The 12032-nt window shown below is 42.2% G+C and overlaps 1 protein-coding gene across 2 annotated transcripts in view; it reads left to right on the forward strand.

The window, feature by feature from the left end:
• WWC3 (WWC family member 3) overlaps positions 1–12032 on the forward strand; it is a 146305-nt gene that overhangs the window by 90086 nt on the left and 44187 nt on the right. For both annotated transcript variants that reach the window (XM_003793098.3, XM_023515070.1), the window contains exons 7-8: positions 2332–2469; positions 7780–7853. In XM_003793098.3, the coding sequence (XP_003793146.1) occupies positions 2332–2469; positions 7780–7853 (212 nt within the window). The remainder of the gene's footprint in view (positions 1–2331; positions 2470–7779; positions 7854–12032) is intronic.

Consider the following 12032-nt stretch of genomic DNA (forward strand, 5'->3'; position numbering starts at 1 on the left):
AAAAAAAAAAAAAAAATACCTAATGCAATATAAATAGTTGTTATACTGTATTTTTTATATTTATATATTTCTATTTTTTATTATCCCCCCCCCAAATACTTTCTATCTGCAGTTGTTTAAATCTGTAGATGTGGGACTGTGTGACATGGAGGGCTAATTATTTTAGTTTCATGGGCCTGTCATAGTCAAATATCACAAACTGAGAGGCTTACAACCAGAAGAAATTTACTGTCAGTTTAGGAGGTCAGAAGTTCAAAATCAAGGTGTGGACAGGGCCACATTCCCTCTGAAGGCTCTAGGGGAGGATCCTTCCTTGCCTCCTCCAGCTTCAAATGAGGGCCCATTCGCCAATTCCTGGGGTTAGTATTTGAACATAACCTTTTGGGAGCGGGGGACACAATTCAAACTACAACAATGCGTGATATAGTCATAGTGTTGAATAATCAAAATAATACCAAGGATCTATGATAAGAATTTTTGCTATCACCCCATCCCACTTAACCATAAATACTTTTTATTAGTTTCTTGTATACTCTTCCAGTGTTCATACAGACACACAAAAATAAGAATACATGTCCAGCTGCCTCACAGAAAGCCAGGATTGTCCTACGTTCTGCACTAGCTTGTTCACATGCAGTAATCTCCTGCATCATTTCCCATATCTGCACATAAAGAGCTACTTCACCTTTATATGGTTGCAAAGTATTTTACCATACAGATATTTTTGAATTCTATATCTGGGATCATTTGTAGCTTTGTATTGCTTTATGTTTTTTGCCCCTTGAATTTTATAGTTTCCATTATTTTTAGAAAAAGTCAAACTTTTGCGAATGAGCACACCCTGGTCTTTTCACTTGATGCTGGAATGCGTCCATTGCTTTCTGTTATAGCTTTTATTTTTTGCTCAGCACCCTAAGTGAACACCTACTACTTGGTTGGCTGTTCTTTTTTTTAAGATTCTACAGAACATATAACATAGTACATGTAAAACAAAGTTCAGACTCCTAAGCAAAATCAGGCAGATGCACAAAAAACTACCTTGCCTCAACAGTGCTTCCTAAGGTCAAGGCCTTGTGGGACTTTTCCCCGTGGTGCTTATTCAAATGCAGATTATTGGACCCCAACCAGAATTTACTGAATTAGATTCTCTGAAGGTAGGGCCCAGAAATCTATTTTCAGATGACCTTTCTGAAAGGTGATGGTAGGTAAATGATCAATTGTTAGGTTTTTGAGGGCGTACTGGCAGCTCTGAAAACAGCTACCATTTACTGAGATTTCTGTGTATGTGGCAATGGACAAGGTACCCTATGTTTGTTACCCATATCATGCTAGCCAACACCCAAGGGTGACCCACGAAATAATTGTGCAGTGGCGGTTAAACAGAGCTCCCTGCCCTGGCCTCTCTGAGGCCACAGTGGGCAGCATTAAGGCTAGCCACCCAGTTGCTTAGCTTGAGTTCCCACCATGGAGACGGAAGGTAGAATTTCTGAAAGAAGCTTCAGGCTCCAGCATTTTCTTTGAGGTCTCTACAACCTCACAAACTCTGAGAAACACCAGAAGAGGCACAAAGTCCTCTTCCATCAAAAATTAAATAAATGCTTTGCCTTTCTTAAATAAATTTAACAGCGTTGACCCCTTCCAACCCTTGACTCAGTCTTGAGCCAATTAAATGAGTTCTGCACTTGGGTGTTCTGGTTCTGGCATTTGCAGCAGTATCTGCTGAAGATGGACATACTCAGAAGTCTAAAAGAAATAGTCAGAAATCAAATTGTTCTTTAACTTTCACACAAAGGGCTTCCATATGGCAGAATATATCTTGCTCTAATTTTTGGCAAACTAACATTCCTGTGAGAGTATTTTTGACCATGTAGAATTATGACCAAAAAAATCAGGTTATAAAAGTACATAAGGATTGTCTGGGAGCTATTTTCACCTTCTCTGTGATTTATCTATAATAGTCTCAAGGTGGCAATCATTTCTGTCCGAATCATTACTGAATGAACATTTTGCATAGGAATGCTTATTTTTTTCTGGGGAGCATGAAGGTTTAAAAACCGGTAAAAAAATGGTATCATAATTGTTTCTTATTTTATTCAGTTTCTGTCTAGAGGACTCTATTGGTATCTGATTTAAATGACTAAGAATTGTTATTAAAGATGCATTCAGCAAAAAGCATTTATTTGAATTCTAATGGGGGGGTGAGGGCTGGGTGAGATAACTCTCCGGTAAGTAATAAAGATGCAGACCTACAACCAGAGTGCAGGGCACACTTCTAAAGCGAAGGGAAACACTGTCATCTCTGTTTAAAGAGTTTGTCGCATTCTGTTCCAGAGCCTGGTCCAGCTGACTGATGGCTTTAAGAACAGCTGCTCCATTACCGACTCTCCTCAAGATTTCCCACGTGATCCAGGTGCACTTGGCCATTCTGGTTTACCTCAGCAGTTCTGTGACGCTGGCTCTCAGACAGAGGTATGCTGCCCAGGAGGAAAAAATGTATATGCTGAGAGGACAGTTGCTTTTGTGTTGCTGTCACCCATTTGCTTTAATCTTAAGCGAATGTTTTCACTTTTATGCACTTAAGTGTGAAGAAAAAATATCACCTCTCACATCTAGCTGTGTGATGCAATTGAATTGCATATTACCTCCATCCTTGTGATTGGGATTCTTAAAAGGGCCAGACTCCTCGTGAGAGTTGAGTTTAAACGTTCTTTTGACAGACATATGACTTTTTAGAGCATGGGTCACCAAACTTTTTTGGTAAAGGGCCAGATAGTAAATACAGTGAATACTTTAGGCTTCACAGGCCATGCAGAACTATTCGACTCTGTCTTTGCCGCGCAAATGCAACCATCACATGGATGATGTGTGAGCGGATAGGCGTGCCTGTGCTGCAGTAAAACTTCACTTACAAAAACAGGCAGTGGGCTGGATTTGGCCCAAGGGCTGTAGTGTTTACCAAACCCTGCCTTAGACCAGTGATTTCCAAAAGGCCTTGTGGCAGGGCTACCTTGGGTTATACTTTGTTGCTATTTCTTATTCTTCTAAAAGAATGTCAGGAAATTGAATTGAATTAAAAGTAATTTTGTTTGAGACTTGAAAGAATTTTATAATGCTACTTTTGATAAATAGTGAAGCCTTGAGTTAGCCACAAAAACAAAGTTAGGAAAGTCACCATTTGAAGCAGGGTGTTGGATGTTCAAAGACACTACTGTTATATTGCATTCAGTGAGGCTTTGACATTAATTTGTTACCAAATGGAAAAGCGATTTAGAGGGCTTCTTCCTCTTTAGGCTTATTTAGTAAAAGTGAGGTATCAATGGAATATACAGTGTTGTGCCCCCCCCCTCAATTACATAAACGAAAAGAAAGGAAAAAGGGGCTGGATGTGGTAGCTCCGGCCTCTAATCCTAGCACTCTGGGAGGCTGGAAGCAAGAGGATTGTTCGAGCTCAGTAGTTTGAGACCAGCCTGAACAAGAGTGAGACCCCCGTTTCTACAAAATAGGAAAAAAATAACTGGGCATGGTGGCATGCACCTGTAGTCCCAGCTATTCAGGAGGCTAGGGCAGGAGGATCACTCACTTCAGCCTAGGAATTTGGAGTTGTGAGCTACCATGATGCCACTGCACTCTAGCCAGGGTAACAGAGTGAGACTCTGTCTCAAGGAAAAGAAAGAAAGGAAAAAGGGAAAAACAATTGGTAGAAAACTCTGAATTTTAAATTATTAGCTAATATTTTGAAATTTTGACAGGTAGTGCCTGTTTGAGGGGAGCGTAATATAGTAAATAACGACTCTCTGTGTCTTATATATCCTGGAATAGTCCTATTTGCAGTATAGTTGACCTTTTTCTTTTTTTTTTTTGAAGTTTTTGGCCAGGGTCGGGTTTGAACCTGCCACCCATGGTATATGGAGCTGGTGCCCTACTCCTTCAGCCACAGGTGCCACCCTACTTGGCCTTTTTCAACCAGGCTTCATCTTTGTTTGAAAGTTGAAAGAGGGGCAGTGCCTGTGACTCAAGAATTAGGGTGCTGGTCCCGTATACCAGAGTTGGCGGGTTCAAACCTGGCCCTGGCACCAAAAACTGCAAAAAAAAAAAAAAAAAAAAAAAAAAGAATATAGGCCAGGAATGGTGGCTCACACCTATAATCCTAGCACCCTGGGAGGCCGAGGCAGGTGGATTGCCCTGAGCTCAGAGGATCAAGACCAGCATGAGCCAGAGTGAGACCCCGTCTCTACCAAAAATTGCCAGGCGTTCTGGCAGGTGCCTGTAATCCCAGCTATTTGGGAGGCTGAGGCTAGAGAATCACTCAAACCCAAGGACCCAGGGGTTGGTGGAGGTTGCTGTGAGCTATGATTCCCCAGTCCTCTACTCTATTGAGGGTCACAAAGTGAGACTCTGTCTCCATAAAAAAAAAAAAAAAGAAAGAAAGAAAAAAAATGAAAGCAAAGTTAAAAAAAAAAGAATATAGTCACCATCTGTAACACCGAGAGAAGAATCTGTGAGTCAAAAATGTTTTGGCATTTTTGCATAAAGATTTTGGAGGGAAGGAAACAAGTACTAGACTCATTGATTCCATGAATAATTCATTGCTGCTTGCTGCTTATTATAAGGTTAGAATTAGAGTTTAGAGACTTTTAACTAGTTTGGAACATATAAGATCGAAGGTTCTCTAATGATTTAGGTAAACCATTCTAAAACACCAGGTAGAGATTAGGGGCTGGTTATGCTACTTGGCAGTAACTTACCATTGTTTATGAGCTCCTGCAGTTTATTGGACTGGCCCTGCATTGGCAGTTTCATAGCTGTTGTCTACACGTGATTACCTCCATCCTCTTTGACATGCAGGAGACCAAGGTACCAGGGTGCCTACAGACATACAGCTGAGGAGAGGCAGGTCTAGGTTTTTTTTTTTTTTTTTTTTTGAGACAGAGCCTCAGGCTTTCCCCCTGGGTAGAGTGCCGTGGCATTACAGCTCACAGCAACCTCCAACTCCTGGGCTCAAGCAAGTCTCCTGCCTCCGCCTCCCAAGTAGCTGGGACCACAGGCGCCCGCCACAACGCCCGGCTGTTTTTTGGTTGCAGCCGTCATTGTTGTTTGGCGGGTCTGGGCTGGGGATTCGAACCCGCCACCTTAGGTGTACGTGGCTGGCACCTTAGCCGGTTGAGCTATAGGCGCCGAGCCACAGGTCTAGGTTTGAATCAACATCTCTTATCCCTAAACCTCTGTACTTTCTACTAACTACATCATATTATAATAGAAAAATAGATCAAAAGGCTCTGTTAGTTAGCCATTACTGTATAACAAATTACCGCCAAACCTAGCATCTTAAAATAGCACTCCTTTATTATCTTACACTTTATGTGGGTCAAGAGTCAGCTGGGTCTTTTTCTCTAGGGTATCAGGAACTTGCAGTTGAGGCATTAGCCAGGGCTGCAGACTTATCCAGAAGCTCACCTGAGGAAGGATCTACTCTCAAGCTCAGGATTTAGTTTCTCACAGGTCACTGGACTGAGGACTTCAGTTCCCTATTACATGGGCCCTCTCTAGCATGGCACCCTTGTTTCATTAAAGTGTGCCAACCATACGACTCTGCTAAGCAAGATGGGAGTCACAATCTTTTGTAAGAATCTTTTTTCCAGAGGGCATAGTGGCTCATACCTGTAATCCTAGCACTGTAGGAGGCCAGGGTAGGTGGATCGCTTGTACTCTGGAGTTTGAGACCAGCCTGAGCAAGAGTCAGACTCTGTCTCTACTAAAAATAGAAAAGCTGGGTGGGCAATGTGTTATGTATCTGTGGTCCTAGCTGCTTGAGAGGCTGAGGCAGAAGATCATTTGAACCCAGAAGTTTGAGGTTATTATAAGCTATGATGCCATATCACTCTACTCAGCAGGACAGAGTAAAACTCTGTCTCAAAAAAAAAAAAAAAAGAAAAGAAAAACAGAGCAGCGCCCATAGTTCAGTGGGTAGGTGCTGACCACATACACCCAGGCTGGTGGTTCGAACCTAGCCCATGCCAGCTAAAACAACAATGACAACTGCAACAACAACAACAAAATGGGTGTTGTGGCGGGCACCTGTAGTCCCAGTTACTTGGGAGGCTGAGGGAAGAGAATTGCTTGAGCCCAAGAGTTTGAGGTTGCTGTGAGCTGTGACACCATGGCACTCTACCCAGGGTGACAGCTTGAGACTCAGGTTCAAAAAAAATACCTATTCACAGAAACAGTCTTCCAATCCCTGTTGCTATATTCTATCAAATATATTCAAGTCATAGACCCAGCTCATTCTAAAAAGGAAGGAATTTCACATGGCTTGAATCCCAGGAGGTGAAGATCATTGGCAGCCATCTTAGAAGTCTGCCTACCTCTCTTAGTTTTTGCTTTGAATAAGTTTTATGGGGTGGGCATTGATGTATATCAGACATGCTTTTCAAGATTGGGGATTTGCAGCCACAGGTTTGTACAGAGTGTATGGCTGAATAGGAACTGTGAAACAGTAACTGTGTGGATCTGACTGACTGTCTTTGAGACCCAAAACACGGATTTTGGTTCTCAAAGAAGAATACAAAAATAAAGCTTAGAGATCCATAAATAGCTTCGAGAAGAGGTTTAAGAGATGATGTTTATTGGTCTTGATGAAGAGATAACTTCAGGTCCCCTAATAAAGAGGGAATAAAGTGGCAAGTACCTAACCTATGGAGACAGTTTTGGGGGTCAGGGTGCTGTAGCCTAAGTATGTTCGAATATATTGAGGAAACTATGGATGGGGGAACAGACGGATATTTAAATGTGTGAAACTGTTACATATCTCATAGGAGAATGCTCAGTCCCATCATAAAGGCACTTCTTCAACTTGCCATTCAAGGTAATACATTTGTAAAGAATGAAATTCCCCATCAACACAGACCAAAACTCATATCGAGAAATTTATTACTAATCATTCAAGTCAAATATTTTGAAAAATTTGTTGACATCAGGTTATTTCAAAACATAAAGACTTGGTGGTCATAACATATGGTATGGTAAGGTCAGATCTATAGATGGAACCGATTTATTAAAACTATAGTTGTATATTTCCACAAATGAAGGAAGAATTAACCAAGGTGTGCTACAATTACTTCCTATACATATCTTTTTAGTTTAGTTTTGCTTTATGTAGGATTTCTTCGCTTTCAATGTAATTGGTATGAAAATATTTAATCATATTCAATGTCCCCATCCCCAGGCTTTTTGAGACTTTGCTTTCTGTCCTTCTACCCTTAGTTCTGCAGCATGCCTCGTGGTTGTCAGAAGGTGTCTGCTAGCCCATACTTCACATAGCTACTCCAGCTTTTTTAAACTATGGGACTTCAGACCTTTTCATATTTATTTTGAGGAGTTAGTGAATGTTTTGCACAAAATGGGATGAAATTTTATTTTTGCCTTTGTATCAACTTCTATTGAGTACTCCTCTACTTCTTTTAACACTTGATTTGTTGTTGTTTGGAATTAACACAATAGATAGATATACTGCCACTTTAAAAGAAAAACAAAAAATACCAGTTTTAGGAAAGCAAATGTCTTCCTAGCCCTACTCCCAACCCACACTGGCCAGAGGTGGCAGCAGAGTATTATTATTTGATGTGTTTCCTTCCAGATCTTTGAAAAATTGAAAGTGAAAGACAAATTAAACGAGTATTATTCATTGTTGCTGAAGATTTAAATGAATTTTCTATTTTAAAAATATGTTTTTAATACATGTTTCCTTTCTTTTTCTCTCTTTCTTTCTTCTGTTCCGGAAAGCTTGTCTTTGATGATAAAACAAGACTGGTAGACCGAGTTAGACTTAACTGGCAGTATGAGGAAGCCAGAAAGAGGTAAGAAGTGCATTTTTCCATTCTTGCCTTCTGCTTACTTTTCTCCCATGGAAAGAGGTTTGGCAGAGTTCCAGTGGAAAGCTGTGAGGGATAGAATACGAAGTAAAGGCCCTTCATTTATATATAACATTCAAGTGCATTTGAAATATGAAATTCTGAGTATTTCAAACAGTTATAAAGATGCGATTCAATAAGAATAGAGACTTTCTTGGCTTTCTTTAGCATACCAGATGGTTCAGAACTCCTATCCCACCTTCCTTTCTCTCCTTCCAGAAGATTGAGCCTCAGTCCCTCAGGCCGGCATAAAGGATTTATCTTTTATATATGTGGCTTCTAACTCCATAGATTAATGGGCAGAGCCACATTTTTTGGTTAAAAGACATTTAATTAGGTCGATAGGTGAGCAGGACCAAATTAATGTCATTTTGTTGGAGAGGCTCGACATGTAGTGGCTGATGTGGACCTATATTGTAAATCATCTGCCTTTGGCAAATTGTGACTTGACCAAGTTTGTGCCTATGTGTTTCTCTTTCCTCCTTCTCTTCCAGTCTTCTTCCTGGGACATGGACAAAACTACAAGGTTTCTGAAACCCTCAGCACATCATATTTTTCCTTAGTGCTGAGGGTTCCTGCTTTCAATATTCTGACTCTCCCTGGCTTTCATGTCCTTTTTAAGAGACTTTTTCTTTGTGCCTTTTGGAAACAGTCTTAAAGTCAAATTATTTCTTTTCTTTTCTTTTTTTTTTTTTTTGAGACAGAGTCTCACTATGTTGCCCTCGGTAGAGTGCTGTGCCGTCACAGCTCATAGCAACCTCAAACTCTTTGGACTTAAGCAATTCTCTTGTCTCAGCCTCCCAAGTGGCTGGGACTATAGGTGCCTGCCACAATGCCTGGCTATTTTTTGGTTGCAGTTGTCATTGGTGTCTAGCTGGCCTGGGCTGGGTTCGAATCCACCACCCTTGGTGCACGTGGTCGGTGCCGTAACCACTGTGCTACGGGCGCTGCCAAAGCCAAATTGTTTCAAAATAGGTGCTTCAAAAAACTGTGAAGCATGTCTTTTTAAAACAAAATTTCTTTAGTTGAAAATGAAATATCTCAGGGATAGGGAAGGAACAGAATGCCACGTGGGGTGAAGAGGTCTTTTCTGGAAGCTAAACAGTTAGGCCTACTCAGTACACTGTACCATTCATGGATGTCTGGAAATCTACTTTGCTGGTTTTTTAGAAAATGTAAAAATAGCAACAAAAGCAAATCATATGACTCCCTGCTACAAGGCCAACTTAAACGGACATAGGCCTTCTGTTTGCTAGGAGGTTTTATACCCACTTACTCCAGGCTTTATAGGATAGCCTTGTGGTGGGCTTTAAATTTCCCCATGGAATGCTTCCAAGTTCATGTATCAAAACTGGTTGTCTCTGTGGTCACATTCTTCATTTATCATGCATTCCTTCTCTTTGGCTTGTTGGAGTTTGTGAGGGGGGGATTGTCTCTGTTGAATATTCCTCTGCTCGTTCTTGCATGTTTCTAGTGGAACTGCAAAGTGTGGGTGCTAGAATTTGCTGTGCCGTATTAAATGCACCAAATGGGTCATTGCTACACTTTAGGAACTTAATTGTTATTTGTTTGGCTGTGACATTTATCAAACAGAGCAATGATTTCTTTGTTTTCTAGAAATGGTGTCAGTATGAAGTGAGTAACCTTTTAAATGTTGCAATAAGATGTTTGGGTAAAAAGTTGAGTATTTAAGAAAATTATTTGGGGGGTGGGCACTGCACTTCATTAATACTTTTCAATAAAAGTACTGTATTATTTGAAGATTTCTAGAACCTTGGTAGGAAATGCCCTGCTGCTACTAAGGACAGTCCTGTCTCAAGCATTTGAGCCTTTGTGGGACACTAGGGGCTTTTCAGAAAACCACTTTTGGGGCTGCATTGAAACATTTAAGAATCAGAGATGCATTTGAAGTTGACATGAGTGGGTGTGCACAAGCGCTCCCTGTCTACCCACTAGCATGTTGGTTCTCAACCTGGGGAATGGGGACTTTACCCCCAGGAGACTTCTGACAGTGTCTGGAGACATATTTAATTGTCACAGCTCCAAGGCAGGTGCATCTGACATCTAGCAGCCACCCTGCACTGTGCAGGGAAGGCCCACTGCATGTCAGCGGCCGAGCTTGAGAAACCTTACTTTGTGGTGTCTTCCTGTCCTAGTCCTGAATTTTCACTGTGCATGGACAGCAGGGTCCTATGCAGGCAGGTTACCTGGTAACTCATGGCGTCAGCCCACTGCACCGGTCCTCTTTGCTTGCCGGTTCCAGCCACATTGGCTTCCTCAGTGTTCGTCACCTATACTGAATGTGCATCCACCAACCAGCTCCACTGACATCCCTTTGGGCATCTGTCCCACCTGGCAGATTCCTGACTCAGTGCCTGCAGGTGGCAGAATAATGGTCCCCCAAAGGTGTCCACGTCTTGATCTCCAGAGCCTATGAATGTGTTGCCTCTCACTGCAAAAGGGATTTTGCAGATGGGATGATGTTAAGGATCCAGAGAGGGAGAGATGATCCTAGACAGGAGGACTAGCAGGAGAAATTGTCATGTGGCCTCTGCTGTCCTTTTGATCACCTTGTTAGAGAGGTTTCCTTGATCATCCTGAGTAAAACCACACCACCCTGTCCTCACGCTGTCACCCTGATTGGCCAAGCAAGTGTTATTCCCTAATTGGTGTGTGCTTTCTTCTTGTCTGTCTTTCCCTGTGAAAATGTATAAACTCCTTGAGTACAGGGATTATAAGTCAGTGCTGTAATCCCAGTAGCTACATATTCAATGAACATTTACTGAATGAAGTCCAATGTTTGGTCACATTTGCTATTTGGTCTTTGCCTTTCGGAGTGGATGAATCAGAGGACTCCCAGGGCCAGGTCAGCTCCAGGCTCACTGCTCTGCTTCTAGCTCTTGTCACCAAAACCGCCAAGCTGGTAAAAGCTGTGGAGTAGTTCATACTTTCTGGGCTTTCATGGATACTTAGAAATGCTAGTGTAGTCTTTGAACTCTCTATAATAAATCTCCTTCTTAGAGGTTGGAGAAAATGGCATTGGAGCTGGGCCCCAAAGGAGTACTGGGATTCTAGCTGCCCATACACTGGGGAAGGGCTTTTTCAAGTAAAAGGGGAGTAGGGGTTGGGTGAGGTGTCAGTCTACAGCAACTGGACTGGCCTGGAGCTGCAGAACACAGGCAAGCCAAGGGGTCAGGGGTGGGATGGAGGGTACCACGGGCAGGGAGGCAACCACATTGCGAGGGCCGTGAGTCCCTGGGAAAGGAGTTGGAAATGCTGGGCACACTAGGACTTTTGAATTGGGAATGTTAAGTGGGAGACATTTCAAAGGTATGTCTAAGAGGGGGCAATTGGAAGCACCAATATAGGAATTTTTGTCGTATAAATTAAGTTGCCAAATGGCTGAGATCACCTCAGGAGAGAAAATACACAGAGAAGTGAAGAGACTCCAGGACTTGAGCCGTGAGAAAGTCCAATAAAAGGGCCAGTGAGGGTGAGATTGGCCAGAGGGGTGCAGTAAAAAGTCCCAAGAAAGGATGGCTGGGAGTGGGAGGAAAAAAAGAAGAGGAAGCAAGCCTTAGAAAAACACTTACCTTCAAGGGCCCCGCAGCAGAGGAGGAGGAGGTACAAAGGAAAGGGAAGAGAACAGCAGAAGTGCAAGGGGCTTACAGGCAGGCTTACCAGGTGCGGTGCCCCAAGTCCACAGTGCTGTATAGGAAGAGCAGGGCATGGCAGATTTGCATAAAGCTGACTTGCTTTGGTTCATTTAAAGAACTCTCTTATTCTGATGTATGCATTTTTTTCTGTTTAAACATCTTTTCTTATGAAATCATGATAGTTGACATGAGTTGGTTTTTTTCAAAGTCTTTGGGAATATAAAAAATTGGCAGTCCTAAATTAGTCCCCCAGGCACACTTTCTTTTCTTTTGAGACAGAGTCTCACTATGTCACCCTTGGTGGAGTGCCATGGTGTCACAGCTCACAGCAACCTCAAACTCTTGGGCTCAAGTGATTCTCTTGCCTCAACCTCCTGAGTAGCTGGGACTACAGGTGCCTGTCATAGCGCCCAGCTATTTTTAGAGATGGAGTCTCACTCTCGCTCAGAGTGGTCTCAAACCTGTGAGC

Source organism: Otolemur garnettii, unplaced genomic scaffold, assembly GCF_000181295.1.
Source record: "Otolemur garnettii isolate 467f Iridium unplaced genomic scaffold, OtoGar3 scaffold00065, whole genome shotgun sequence".
Lineage (NCBI taxonomy): Eukaryota > Metazoa > Chordata > Mammalia > Primates > Galagidae > Otolemur > Otolemur garnettii.